The sequence below is a fragment of the Cynara cardunculus genome (assembly GCF_001531365.2).
Source record: "Cynara cardunculus var. scolymus isolate 2C chromosome LG 2, CcrdV1, whole genome shotgun sequence".
Taxonomy (NCBI): domain Eukaryota; kingdom Viridiplantae; phylum Streptophyta; class Magnoliopsida; order Asterales; family Asteraceae; genus Cynara; species Cynara cardunculus.
This window is the reverse complement of record NC_037529.1, coordinates 11250101-11265922: the sequence shown is the minus strand read 5'-3', so window position 1 is coordinate 11265922 and position 15822 is coordinate 11250101. Positions and strand designations below refer to the sequence as shown.

Here is a 15822-nt window from a genome sequence, read left to right as displayed (position 1 = left end):
TTCACAAAGATGTGCACAGCAACAATCCACACTTACCGTATTTTCTTATCTTATTTATTCTTTTTTTGAATGTTTAGACAAATTATCCTCATCCTTGCAATATATATATACACACACACACACACACATATATATATATATATATATATATGTGTGTGTGATTTGACCAAAAGATAAGACACAATCAACAACCAAATCCTTTCAAACTACTATTTTAATTATCAACTCGTTGACCTAAAAGGTCACATTTTCTGTTGACAACTTATTCCAATATAATGCCTAAAAATTTGTTCTACCATATTAACGAGGCATATACATTTAAAAACCAACTATTCATAAATTCTATCGTGATACATATTCATGATGAATAACGCAAATGTATGATATTCATTTTGAAAAATATTCATGAATATTTAGGTATATTCAATATGAATAGTTGGTTCTCTAGTTGCTAGAAAAACTTTCCCCTATGCTCTCTACATAAAGGCATACTATTCCTATATATCAGGAAAAAAAAACCCTCTTAGGCACCAACTACCATCAAATATTGTTGGGAAATGAAAACTTATTGTGATAATAGATTGCCAAAATCTTTTGTATAAACACCAAGTCTATATTACATGGTTCATGACAAATTATACATGAATTGTGGAAGTTGCATCTTTAATAGAAGAAGACAGATGACATAAAATGTTGCTGCTGCTAACACTCTATTTGCAAAACTAGAATGTAATGACAACAATAATAATAATAATAATAAAAATAATGGAATTAAAAACAAAATTCAGGATCTCTTCACAACAGCAGTTGCAAAGTGGGGATGATGGTTAAATTCAAAAGAAACCTTGAGAGATGGATCAAGGGACCCTAATTGACTTACAAGATTAAGGGCGATACCGTTGTGTTCTGCAACCTGCTCTATATGCCGAAGTTCTGCCAACTTGTTTGCATCATTCGAGAAACTACTCCGCAGCTCCTTTGCAATCCTCTGGGCTTCTTTAAAGTAATTACACATAACAAGGCTCTGTCAAGAAGAACAAGAACAACACCGAGAGATAAGAAAGAAGCAGAGCAAGTGACAAACACAGCATTTTTATAAGCTAATACTCACATCGAATTGTGCATGGGTGGTGTAGTCTCTAAATGAGTAGTATGAGATGTGATCAGGAATGCTAGCTCTCTGTAGGAGCTCGAAATGCTGAATGAATCTCTGAAAAGATAATAAAGTGAATCCAGATTGAATGAGCAACACAAGCAGTGTGTACGGAGATTAGAGATTCTCAGGGTGTTTGGTATGCAGACGGCACTTGGCAGTACTTGATGGGACAGAATTGGAAGGGTGAGAGTGAGGTAGGTTGGTAAAAGATTTATGCAAGGTTTTAGGGTTTTAAATGACATGGGTAGTTTAGTAATTTACCAACCCATCTGATCTTTGTCCCACTCAGTTCAGTTCTGTCCCAGTCTAAATGTCGCACCAAACATGGAACAAGTTTTTGTTCTGTCCCATCCTGTTCCGCATACCAAACACACATAGGACAACGTACTTAATGTGTTGCCAGTTGTTAAAAGTCCTAGTTTAGAGATTCATCTTTAATGGTTAAAGACCCAGAATGATTAACAAACATTACTTGGTTATAAACTTAAAAGCATAGAAAAGATTGGGTAACCTCTTGCTCGGTGTTAAAGGGTCCCTGACACTGAAAACTTCCATGTTCATTTCTCAAAGCAGCAATCATCTACAAAAGAAAGAATAAATGTGAATAATTTGCAGATAGAATGCAAAAAGCCAAGCACTAGAGCTAGTATTCAGTATGAGTGCAGATATGGTATCCTCAAACAATATTGACTTTCAACAGCTCCTAATTTTTTGCTCCCAATTAGCTTAAGTTAATCTTACATGCACATCTCAGTTTTTTAGAATATATTGTGGAAGCATATAATGTTTATATGGGGTGAAATCAACAGTCACCATATTATGTGATGGTGTATTCTATTAAAATGGTAAATGAACTACATTCCCCCATCCCCCCCCCCCCTCGATTTTCTTTTGCCAACACAGTGCATCTCCCATGAACTTGAGTGTGGTTCTTTCCCTCGAATTATTTTAGCCATTGTAGGTTTCAAAAAGTCAACGAAATATCATATGCAATCAGAAAAGTAGTGACAACAGATTGTGTGGTCTGCAATTTCTTCTCTCAAATACTAGAATGCTAATTTCAGGTGACAATGTACTCTATGTGTTGCCAATTGTGTATCAGGGAAATCTTGGCAAAGTATTACATTACCAATGTCAGCCCTTCGGCAAGATATATATGGCACTGAAGCAACAATACTGCAGGTGGGATTGATTGATCCCTTGCCACATCCTTCACAGATTCCTTTTTCTTCTTTCCCTTCCGCTTACCTGAGCATCAAGTTACAATTGGGATTAGCTTCTAAAAAAAAAAAGGAACTGAAACCCTTTGTAATTCATCACCCTTTTGTGATTCGTCACGTGCTGACAAAGTGTAAAGATTATGGCACAAAACCATCACATGGAACTCTCAATTTGCAACCTTAATCCATGTGGCATGTGCAAGTACATGATTCACTCAACATCTTTGGTCATCTAGCACCCCCCCCCCCCCACACACACAGAACAGACGGTTCTTTTTGCTGATCCATAGCACTTATATTTAGACAAAAAGGTTGTGATAGGTTATGAGAATTTGTGTTGTTGCAATGCTCAATAGAACATGTTAGTTGGGCCTCTTATAAGACATGGACCCATGTGACCATGTCCTTATGAATCCTCTTTGAGGCCGGGTTACCACTTCATATTTTGTATTAAATAAAGAACACATCAATGAAACTTGTGAAAACCATGGTTGCTTTAGTAACATAGAAGTGCAGAGAACAAAGGAACAAAAGAAATATGTTAGAAAAAAAATGTTTCCTGATGGGAAATAGCCAAAGGGTTCTCCTGCAAAGCTAATGCACCAGACAACCATCACCATCAGGTAGAAGGCCCAAGTATCACATTATTCCCCTGAAACTGAATTGGTTTAAAAGAATAAAGACCCGTATTAACTGCCATAACCTTTGTTGATAAACAACCCCAAAAGTATCCCAAAAAACTTCAGTTTTACTACTTTGCCTGGTTGCATGAAAACTTAAAAATATCATTTTTAAGTGCCAAATCAGCTAACATTTCTATGTGGCGAATGGACTCTGCACAAAAATGTCAAACACGAAACATCTATCCAACCACTTGAAGCAAACCAATAGTTTTATGAAAGCATACTCACCAGTCTCGGTGCTTGTGATCATCCTGAAATGCATTTTTTCGCCAAGCTTGATCAAGACAACATATAAATACCAATACACCATGCAGTATTCGCTAGGGGAATAAAGCTCCAGTTCAAAACCCAAGATGAGGAAACGAAAAGCTATCCAATATGTTTGTTCCTCAACCCAATTAAGGACGTGTTTGTAGATCTTCATGCATAAGTTCTGCCAAACATACATAACAGAAAAGCTTAAGTCATTAAGAGATAGTGAACTTTCAAGTCAATTTTCATAAAACAATCCTCTATCTAAAATCCTAGTCGCATAAGATAGAATAGTATCCCTTTATATCTTGCTTGTATATTTCACAAGAACCACCAGGAAGATATAACAAAGTCGAAAGGAAGCAGATGCCCAGAAAAAAACATTCCATAACATTTTAAGAGCATAAAAAGATAAATTGTATGTTATATTCTTCATCAACACAGTTGCCGCTCATAAAAAGCACTAGAGAAACTATCTCCAAGACCAAGTGAATGTACCTTAGGTTTAGAAGTTACATTATGGACATGACTTAACCCTCACATAAGACATGCATATAAGATTGGAAGCGGCCTAAGGACAAGAGAGATAAGCTAAATATATTACAAGACATGTCATCATTCCCTTGTCTTGAGCAATCAAGCAAAAACATCAATCCCCCCCCCCGGCGGGTGCGGAAAGAATAAGAACCCCAAAATATATTCGGGATCGGGACTGATTCTTTATAGTTTGACATTTTTAAGAAGGCACGAAACACATAAACTGGCAGGTTGGTTGTATAAAAAGTAGAATGACCAAATAAATGACGCATACCTCATCGATTGAAGTGCTTGAGCTTTCTTCAAACTCCTTTCTAAGAGCAAGCTCTAGCTATTGGAGCAAAAAGAAAACAATGATAATAATAAGCCATAACATCAATGTAGTTGCTATTATTAATGACCATAAAGGATATTATCTCTGTGTGTACACAAATATAACAGTATAGCACTGGAGACAGTGGCCACAAGTAATGATGATTTAAGACATGCATGATTACTAAGACGATCCAGACAATTATGTTTCCAAGTAATGTGCAACAGGGAAAAAGGTAAAGGATAAACAACTGCTGTGTTAATAAGAACAACGATTTAGTCTTGAGAAATGTTTCTAGCTTTAGCATATAAGTATTTAGAACAAAGATAAATTGAACCAATCCTTATACAGCTTAAAGTTTCTAAATATTCAAGGGAATAAGTCTCTTATCTGTAATTGCCAATTCGCCCACATTCAAGTCAATTTATCTCACCATGCATGAAGCTGCAAGGATATGCAATGAAAGGGTTGTGAGTTATGGTATCACTGTTTCCTGCTATTTCCTTTACAAAGATGCCTTTAGGATAACACTTGCCTAACACAAACATAATGTGGTGCTAGGATATCACTACAGTTCTCAGCTTGACTCTTCAAAGAATTAATCTTAACCATCACATTCTAACCACTTCCTTGCAAGGGAAACCTTATGTACTAGGGCTACTTATTACTCACCAAGTAGATATCTTTGTTGATAGCATCCTTAAATATCTACCAAATGAATCAAACCCAACTATCAACAACTTAAAGCAACTTACAGAAAAAGAAAACCAATAAATGCATAATACACACCTGCATGTGTATGATACGCCAATCTTGTAAAACTTTCCCAAGTTGACGCCTTTGCCAAGCAGCATTTGTACACAAAATTTTGAGCAAAGTTATCACCAACTTTATCATGCAAAATAATAATCATATGTTAAGGATAATCAAGTAAAAACGTATGAGCCGTCAACCAAATTTTCAATAGGTGTAAACAGATCATGTCTACTTAAAAATGAAGACATTCACCTGACCAAGATGGACAAAAGACTCGTTTTTCTGTATGTCATGGATCTTTGTAATTTCTGGTACTGCAGCAGCTTTACAAATCACATCAAAGATAGGATCACGCCCATACAGTTTCCCATCTTGAACTAGTAGAAGCTGCCCAGTAGTTTCAGAATGAGAACCAAAAAGTTGAACGATAAAGAAAGGCTGAAAATTATCATAGCTGAGAATGAAACAACATCCGCAGAATGACTAAACAGGCTTGGTAAAGACAAAGATGAAGAATTCCAATTTAACATGTTCCATGGTGCAGAGAATATGATAGTTGCGTCTAGACAAGGAAACAAAGACTAGTTGAAGTTTCCATTTGACAAGCAGTGGCGGAGCCAGGACTTTTTGCAGTGGTATCACAAAATAATCATCGTAATAAATACAACTTAGAAGTTAATTATAACATTATTACATGGACTCCATTTATGGCTATACTTGGGGTCAATTAAATATTAAGTTAATAAATCGATACACTAGTTCTTTTTCAAAAAATTCTCTCTTAAAACCTTAAAACTAATCGATCATTGATGCATTTCTAGTTTTTCATTTGGTGATTCTACATGATCGAATCAAGATACAATATATTAATCTCAAACATAAACAAATAAACCCTAAAGTTTAAAGAGTTAACACCAAATATAAACAAACTAACCTACAGAGTTAATCCCAAATTAACAAATAAACCCTGAAGTCAAAAAATTAACCCCGCATTAACTCTAACCTACAGAGTTAATCCCAAATTAACAAATAAACCCTGAAGTCAAAAAATTAACCCCGCATTAACTCTAAATAAATAAACCTAAAGTTAAAGCTAAATTTTATTAGAAAAATTCAAGAAGAATCAATGACAAACATCGAGACAATTGTGTATTTAATACAGATTAACATTTATCATAGACGCATACAATTAACATTAAAAATGTTATTTTTTATTTGTGTTAACATTAAAAATATAATTTAATTTTAAAAATATTCAAAAAGTGAACAAAGTACTTGTAGAATTTAGTCATAGCAATTTTCCATAAAACCTAACAAAATATTAACATGTTGCCAACTAAAGTGCGATCTACTTAAACCTGCACTGGTATTGTACATATTGCATATGAAGACACCAAATTAGAGGTGCACCATGATGGAGATTGCATTAGAGATCAAAGTAAGACTCAATGATGTTATTAGTGGGAAAGATGCATTGTTACTTACAACTGAGAGAGAGATTGTATGTCTTTATCCAGCAAAGATTCCAGTATGATGGGTTAATTAAATAAATAAGAGACTGTGGTGTAAGGCAGGTATTTATTTTTATATAGAAATATTTTCCAATAACAATTTTCCTTGATTGTACTTTTCATTTCCATGTAAATTTAGGTTGCTCTTTAATGAAGATAAGGTAATCCTGAATGGTTCAATGAGATAAAACGAACATTATTGTTGTCTTATGAACTTTTGCTCTTACAATTGATTACTCATGAGAACGGGGAGCATTATTTCATCCCTATTCTCACCCCCTCTCAGCAGCATTCTAAAACCAGCCACGTAGGTGCCTTTTAATTTTTAAATTAAAAGGCATTTAGTACATGTATGATAAGCAGTGGCTGAATCGTCCATGTAAAGTGATAAGGATCTGGCTGGAATGATTGAATATGTAAAAGCACATGGATTCAGGAAGAAGAAACTAATGATCAAACATATCGAACATTACCAGAATACCAAAAGTTGGATCATGAAAATTTAAAAACTATTGAAAGTTTTAGTTCAAGAAATTAATGTGGTATCTTTCTGAACTGAATTCTCTTGTAACTTCCATTTTCATTGTGAGGATCAAGCGTTCATTAGTCTCTTAAACAATGTTTCAGAGTTGTTCTTTCCTATTCTTGAATGTATGTATATCATTCGCCATTTCTGAGTATTGTACCTATAAATTAGTTTTGTCTATCATCAAATATGGGGAGATTGAACAACTTGGGTTATGGTGCACTGGTTAAAGCTTGGGGAGATGTAGTGGAAATCTCATCTTCCGAGGGGTAGAATCTAGGCTTTGTCAAAGCCCTTGTGTCCATGGAGGTTCTCCTGCGATGACTACAGCCATTCATGGTCGCATTGAAGATTAGACGGTATGCATAAGCTAGCCCGGATACCCAATATCACCCAAAACAAATAGGGGAGATTGTTGAGCCTTATAGATTTTACTGATGACAAACAGTCTTATACTTAGAAGATTTAAGGGTTCTAGAGTGTCTTCTGAAGTAAAGTTAAGAAGGCAAATGTTAAGAAGATTTAAAGAATGCTGACTCAGGATCAACCTTCTGAAATACATGATCAAGCCAAATAGCATGAGATCCAATCTTTTTGAGGAACAAAGTCTAATATTCAGAAGAGTGCAACCGATGGAATATTAAAAGCCGATAGAAGAGTATATGGCTAATTTCAGAAGACTCTGAAAGATCTCAACTTTTGAAGTGGTTTATGACAGAGGAACTCTTGATAAGGCTATCCAATAGCACTTTTCACAAGGCTTGCTTTCGTAGATGTGTTTCTGAGCTCATCACTAGTGAAGTTAATCAAGGCCTTTAAAAACCTGAACAGAATAAACACATGGCTCAATGGACCACTATGTTCTCACTACGCATGTGAGATCTTCCTGAAAGATTTGATGCCAAACCAGCAACAAAGATTACATTATCTAATAGATTGATTCCCGCCTCGAATCTCATATAAATACGAGTGGTAAAGACTCTTACATACGCACTCATACACAAATTCAATTATGCAAATTTGCAAAGAACACAGACAGCTGCAGATTACACACAGCAAGAGAGTGATAAATGCATTTGAAAGGTTACAATCAAATTGATAAAAATAATCGCATCGAAATTTCGGAAAGTCTTTCTGTAGACAAATCCATTGTATTTGAAAAATGCAACGAGACAAAAAAAGAGGCTTTCTTCTGACACTAATCCAGGCTCCAACTCAAATATATACCCAAATCCCAACTAGATATAATTTCAACTCTCCCTATCTAAAGTTGAAGTGTATGCATACTCTTATAACATAGATCGAGTATAAGAGGCACCTGTAGGCACGTGATCAGTCCCTCACTTAGAACAAAATCTTTAAAGTTGATGCATACGACACTATGAACTATAGGGTAGTTCTCTTTGATCTAAAAAATGTAGATACAAGTATAATAGGAGCCCAAATCCACACATATGCATGATATCAGCAGGTTTAGAAAGATACATTAATATATCGAGGAATAAAAGGTGCAATTAATACAAGGACAATGTCAAACCTACCTGTAAATGAGATCTAGCAACCAAATCCGGTTGCAATTTCTGGAACTCTACAACAAAGCGCAAAACACCTTCAAAAGATGGATCTAGAGGATGTGAACAGATAGCTTCTAGATCATGAAGCAGCTTTTGAAAATATTCAACAGCCTGTAAAAAGTTAATGAAGTATTTAGGTGACTGCAAAAGAAGCATATTAGTAGCAGAAGCTCATTTCTGATTGCATACCTTCTTCCAGGAAAGAATTTTGATTGCACGGGGTGGTGTTGGAGCAGATAATCTACTGTTTAAAGTGGAATCAAACCCAATTGGTTGACAACCAGAAGCAGTCATGCTATCTTCCATTCCATCTTCACACATTCCATATCTGCTGTTCGACCTAAGAAATTCTGCCGTTTTAAGAATGCTTTGGAGCTCCACTAAGCAAGAGGCTATATGTTTTCTTGCTAAATCCAAACCCCTGCCTTGAGGTCGCCTTAGACATACCAGGACATGGTAAAAATGCTGGACTCAGACAAGACCAAGTCAATGTTACTTGAGACAGCACACTGTGATTGGCAATATATAGAACTTAAAATTTTCTAGTTATATCATATACATACGCCATGTACCAAAAGACATTCATGCATGTGCACTGCACCTAAGACCATTAGTGACGAGTAAAGTTGCCTTGAGATGTGCAAGAAAAAGCAGCATATATGAGCAATAATACAATCATTCTCACCAACAACAATAGAGATATTTATATGTTAGTAACTGCATGCACCTGGTAAACGCATAACATACAAATGGAATATCATTTCAAGTCTCTGCGAGCCTCATGAACACGCAAGAACAGCTTAATGAGGCTCATGATCACTCAACTAAACATATGATACCAAGAAATAATCAGGCCTTGTAGATTACTTTTTTCCCCTCTCCTCTCCATCTCTCATGTTCCTCCTTTGTCTTCTCTCTGTGTGGCCCAAAGAAGGTGATAGAATTAATGCATTGACGTTTTTTATCCATGTCAGAGATGTGTGAGGATTAAACAGCAATAGAAATAATATGTTATGAATTGGATTGATTTATACAAGAAACCAAAGAAGGATTGCAACATATATGAAGATATGTTTCACCGGTGAAATGAAACGGTTTCTAGCTTTCGAGAGGCTAGTCTCTCCCAACAGAACCGTAGATAATTTTCAGGATGCCTTCCTCTGTACGGATCCCTATTTATAACATGGCATGACAACTTTATGAAGACAAATCCCTTTCTTACCCCCACTAACAAACTAACTCGCCAGGTCACTGAATTACCTCTTCTATTCTCATGTAGAATACCTAAAACATATTGTTGGGCTTGGGCTTGGGCTTGCATAACCACTCAGGCATATGGGTGAGTGCATAACATTACCTCGCCCCCAAAGGTCCACCTCAAGGTGAAAAGAACAAGTAAGAGACTGATGCTGCCTTGTTATACTTCTTCCCAACCGACTGCTACTAAAGTAAATTGTACCCATTGATCCTCCACGAGAAAATTTACCAGACTAGTTACCAAAGTTCCCCAAAACAAACAGGATGCAAGCATTCATCAATGCCACCGCATTGAGTACCTTCGCTAAGTCAAACATAATTGTTGCAATGTCGACCTGCAATGGTGTATTCAGAAAGACACTTCATCCCCTAAAGATACTGCTCACCAGCTCTAAGAAGATCTTGGGCTAGTCTCATATTTACCTCTATTGATCTCGTGTATTTGTACCTAATCATCAACTCAATTGTCTACCATCCAATATGTTAAACTTCACTGTCTTTGGCATCTTTCTCCCTGCAACCACCGTCGAACATAGTCTGAAATGCATCAAAGAAAGTAGACCAATTCCATGAGCGAAGATCATTTGCCAAGACTATGATCGCTTATGTTGCACTATCGAACATTGTTGTGAGAATTACCTTAGCAGTTGCAAGAATGGAAAACACATCCATTCGGCCAACAAGTCTTGTAACAATCCCACTCGAGTGATGAAGGTTAAGTAATAATCTATCAGTTTCTATCCCAAACTTCTCAATTTCTACAGAAAACATCATCGTGATTGGCGTCTTGAACTCCGTTTTGCCATCAACGGCTAGTGGTGTTGGTAGCAGGGTTAGTTCCCAACGAGCTTATCCCCACCGGCCGATTGACAACCCTTCCAACTTTATAATTTTTTTTCCCAAAATATTCACTGGATTTTAAGAAAACCCCCACTTCCTGATTTGACTTTTTTCTTCCTGAGTTTTCTCACTAATCAACTCCACCTCCTGCTTTAAAGAACCCTCCATCACCACCTATTTTTTTCTCAAATTTTTCCCATGTGAGGTCTTTTTCCAACTGAAGGTTGCAATGGCCACATTCAACCTGAAGTGGATCCTTCACCCTTGATAATGTGGTTGCCAGAGACAGCCAGGGTGGTTAACAGCGACAGTGGCAGCAGGCGACGGTTACTATGGCGACAGTGGCAGCAGTCCAGCAGCGGTGGGGTGATAACTGCGATGGGGCTTCCGATGAATGTTGCAACCAACTTTCCCCACACGCTGATAACACACCAAGTCTGTCGAACATCTGCATGCTCATGTTATGTTTAAAACAAGTCTTCGGCCGGTTGAAATAACTCAATCGGGATTGGGCCAGAATAGATCTACTAATCTGCGCCTTTACGAGGACAAATCCCTGTCATGGCATGACAACTTTATGAAGACAAACTCCTTTCTTACCCCTACTAACAAACTAACTGCCCAAGTCACTGAATTACCCCTTCTATTATCGTTATAATACCTAAAGCATATTGTTGGTCTTAGGCTTGCATAACTACTCTCAGGCTTATGGGTGAGTGCATAACATAATACTATACACCTCTTGGCAGTGTCAGACACGTGTCGACGCCATGTCCCAATGCCTAACATATGGCACTCTGAACCTCAAATGTCTGGTACATCAGGTACAAATTAGTTACAATTTAATCTGACGCCTTCCACTCTCATCATAGATTTTCTAAGTAAGATGGGCTCAGGGGTGGATATAAAATCCTTTGAAATGGTTGGTCTTTGAGAGCACAAAAGCAGTTAAAACATTTTATTTAGTTAACTAGGAGGAAAGTGGTATTTCAAAAAAATGTTTACAAGTGTAATACTTTATACCATTGTTTTGAGGAAAAGAATCAATGGCCAATGATTCACGTATTTATTATTCAGGATTGAATGGAGAATGGTTATCAAGAAAATACATTGAGTACTTCAAAATCTTGACGAAAGAGCCTAGGACTCCATGAATCTGAATCCTAAAAGTGCCTCTGCTTAACATTGTATAATGATTCCAACCTAATTAAGTAAAATAAAGAGAAAAACATGGCATCCTTCAGAAATATTCGAACACTTTTACTTGGCACAAAGCTAAAGGAATTTTTGTGCTTCTTTCACCACAACATGCGCCATTTATAACCTTTCATATAGACACTTGCATATCGTTTATAAAGTGTACTCCCTATGTCCAACAAATACTCAATGTTTGACTTGGCACGTAGTTGGAAGAGAGTCTTAGACTAACAATGAAACACCTACAAATTCCCCTTAGTAAGACAAACTTGAGAAAACTTGTGTACCCAAATCAATGTCACAAGTATCTTGTAATGATTGCTAATGAGCAAAGAAGTAAAATTCGATTCAAATCTTACAAAAGAACAGGAAATGTTGCACTTTTTTTGACAGCCAAAATGAAAAAGCATATCAGCATTTTGGACGGAAGGAGTACTACATATTCGACATAACTTAGCGTTTATAAGTATGATAAATAAACTTTCTGGTATATCCCTTCATCTCCATGGATTTATGGACTATAAATTGTGTTCATCTGCAATTTGTATTTAATAACAAGACTGTACTGTATAATCGGGAACTTGTGTGACGCATGATATAAGGAAAAAACAAAACACAGGATAAGACCTTACGAAAGCGCAAACGACATAACACAGCTTTGCAATATCCTTCTTCTAAATCAAGATTTGTTTGTAACGGCTCTATGTCTGCAATACAACAAGCAACTTCTTGAGTTACACAAAAGAGAACCATGAACACACTAAAATAAAACTACTGAAATCCAGAAAGCAGACAACATGCTAATATGCATTATGCTGTATAATAGAAACAATTCGCAACAAAACTATATCAAAGATGTTAGCCACCTACCAAACACCACTTAAAGATATAAAAAATTGGGGAAAAGAATAACTTGCCAAAAAGAGAAAAAATAAAACCCTTGAGAAAAAGGATGCGAACTTGTAAAATAAAATATGTTCGAGTACTAGTATGAACTTCCTGCATCCAATAATTTACTTCTTATCCACACTAGTTTCTACTCGAGCTACATTTTGGAACATCATCAGCAGTTGTTTATGTGCCATTCATTCATCATGGAAACAGTATACCTAGCAATGAGTAAACCAACCTTCTATTGCTCTCTTCTTATGTGATGGGGCTTTACAAGCATGCAACTGGCGAGAAACCGTTTCTTCTATTACATTTAGCAAGGATAAGCACTTTTCATCACCATCCTTTTTCAATGGTAGACCAGATGTAATAGTAAATAGATCTTCTTCCTGAAACAAATGTAATAAAATGCTTGTATAAACAAGAAGGTAACATGCTCATAGTACATTATATTTGTACTGAAGGTCCTCTAAACCATTTCATACAAGAAAAAAAGTTGTAGCCTAAAAAGTATATAAAAAAATATATGAAACTGAATAGAAATCAGACAAGAGAAACAAGGGAGCACCCTCAATAAGGCAGAATTTCAGAAGATATTTACATAATCATTTCTCCCACAGAAGCAGCACAAACCAAAATGTGAGACAAGAAGGCAAAATGAAACTTTCCATAGGCCATAATGTAATGATAATAAATTAACATACAAGGAATAAAAGCAAGAATGAGCAGTGTGAGAGCATCACTAGCTTACAGCACTGTATTTTATACCATCTGGCATGAGTCAGTCACCCAAATCATAAACATGGCATTGACCATGTTACATGGTACCTTCTTATGAAACCAAACTCCTCTTATGTCATCTTGGCATAAAGAATGAACATTGTACCACATTCTGGAAAGAATATTATTTATATTGTAAACTTCACAGAAGATACAATCATAAAAGATATAACGTGATTGAAAGAAAAAGAAGTATTAACGTGGAAAGTAACAAAAACAATAAATAAATTATGAACTCTGATCAACACAAATAAAATAAATTATGGAAGGAGATGACTATTTCTGGTTGCTGCTGCAAAACTGGCAAGGAGACTATGAATCAATAAGCAATCTCCCTCAAGAGGTCTACTGAAAGTTAATAGTTAATGAGATGCTAGAAATACATAATCAATATGGTCTCTATGTGAAAAACAATTGAAAGACCATGAGTCACTAAAATATGTCACCTCATGTGTGCGTGCATCAGAAACGGCTGAAATAATTGCATTGCATGTTGAACGGATTACTGTACAGTAAGAATGAAGCAATGCATGTGATGGCGTTCTTTCAGGTCTCAAAAGATAAATGCAAGAAAAAATAGTCTGTGCCAGCGAATGACCCTTGTGCCAAGTTGCCTGATAAGCAATTTAAGTGTTGATTAGAGTTCAGATCAGATGAATTGATGAGAGACTGTCTTCAATAACAACATGAATTAGCTATAGATCACATGATGAAAGCAGCAGTAATTGGAACATTAATACTGAAAGTACCTCACATGAAAGCAGATGATCCATGACATCGATTATGCAATGAACATCTACTGTTTTATTCAGACTCAAAGGGATTGGTGCCGCACCATCCTCAATGGCTTCATCAACTGAATAATATCTACAAACAATGCCTGAATCCATCTTTGGGTCCATTATCTAATAAAAGTAGATAAAAGCACAAATATTTTATCAAAGCAAGCACATAAAGAAAATCAAAGCAAGTAGGTAAACTTGGTACCAGAACTAAAATGCAAATTATTATTACACATGTTAGTAAAATAATCTTGCATGTAGCAGCAGCCCTGGCCTTGGGCCAAAGATTGCAGGATAGTGAATTGTAGATGAACTACTCTGGCAATGAAACCTGCCATAATGTATTCTCAATTATGGAAGATAGGAACCCAAAGTAACACAGACAAACATGTGTGCTTACAGACAGAGCCGTTGGTAATATTTTTAGCTAGTGAACCTTAATTACATCTTTGATTGTAATTTTAATGCCTCTAAAGTTGCAGATAATGCTGAATCTGAATCCTAGTCATTTGGAAATATACATCTAAGTTTCTGGCAGAAATTCAGAACTTCACAAGCAGATCAAGCGATTAATTAGCAACAAAATGTCAAAAACTACATCTTAATATAACGTTTCTAGAAAGACCTGGAACAAGGGACCGCAGCTACAATTTCACCAGAAAAACTCTTTTCAGAGGAAAGCAAATCAACATAATGCATGTTCAGTATTGGGTGTGGATCTCTGCAGCATTTACACCTATTGATGTTTGAAGATGGTAATATCTAGAGTAATTGTCGTCCAAGTTCATATATTACTGATCAGATAAGCTGCCGTAAAGTAGCACCATTACCTCCATGAAGTATTAACAACGTGAAGAACATGTAAGAAAATTCCTTACAAAATAATACATCATTACCTCCAAAGCAGACATGGCTGCAAAAAGATTAAAATTCTCTCCATGAATGAGCTCCCCATCTCGAAGATCTGTTGATGCATCACGATGTTTCAACAAGTTATGTGCAATCACTATTCTTAGAGTAAGAAATTAAAACCTAATCATATATGATAAGGCCCATCGTCACTCGAAACAACCATTTATGAAGGATGGTGATGATACAAATAATACCCCCTTTCCACGAAAATTGCAAGAACTGGTCTACATGCATATTAATAGAACTGTTTGACTACAAGTGTGAAGTCAAGGATACCCTTCCACCATGACAAAATAAGCGGGGTGTATTTCAGTGAAATCTTTGTTTTGAATTAAAATACAATTTGTGAACCAAGAACACCAACACGAATATTTGATGACAATGGTAGCAACAAGATAGTTTAACAAGAAAGATGATAAAAAATAAACATCATAATTAGTATGAGACATCCTTGTTAGACTAAGTCAACTAGTCTAGTTTATATTATTAATATTGTCTAGGGTCCAAAGTGTAATTAGTTTTACCTATATAAGGTGTATCAGATTATTATTATTTTTCAATCAATACAAATCAATATCAAGTTTAATATGGTATCAGAGCCTAACCCTAAACTTAACCCTAACCCTAATCTGTTG

The 15822-nt window shown here is 36.0% G+C and overlaps 1 protein-coding gene across 3 annotated transcripts in view; it reads right to left on the bottom strand.

The window, feature by feature from the left end:
* Window positions 1–591: 591 nt before the first annotated feature.
* Window positions 592–15822, bottom strand: part of LOC112505785 (N-alpha-acetyltransferase 35, NatC auxiliary subunit) — a 25193-nt gene continuing 9962 nt past the window's right edge. Inside the window, exons 2-16 of one of the 3 annotated variants that reach the window (XM_025109769.1) lie at window positions 15172–15239; window positions 14243–14398; window positions 13940–14107; window positions 12952–13102; window positions 12450–12529; window positions 8718–8993; window positions 8496–8639; window positions 5170–5304; window positions 4951–5049; window positions 4123–4179; window positions 3288–3492; window positions 2286–2404; window positions 1668–1736; window positions 1112–1210; window positions 592–1024 (exon numbers count right to left, since the gene is read on the bottom strand). In XM_025109769.1, the coding sequence (XP_024965537.1) occupies window positions 785–1024; window positions 1112–1210; window positions 1668–1736; window positions 2286–2404; window positions 3288–3492; window positions 4123–4179; window positions 4951–5049; window positions 5170–5304; window positions 8496–8639; window positions 8718–8993; window positions 12450–12529; window positions 12952–13102; window positions 13940–14107; window positions 14243–14398; window positions 15172–15239 (2066 nt within the window). In that variant the 3' untranslated portion in view covers window positions 592–784. Of the gene's footprint in view, window positions 1025–1111; window positions 1211–1667; window positions 1737–2285; window positions 2405–3287; window positions 3493–4122; window positions 4180–4950; window positions 5050–5169; window positions 5305–8495; window positions 8640–8717; window positions 8994–12449; window positions 12530–12951; window positions 13103–13939; window positions 14108–14242; window positions 14399–15171; window positions 15240–15822 lie in introns of those variants that run through there. The other 2 variants (XM_025109771.1, XM_025109772.1) reach the window with 2 other exon arrangements.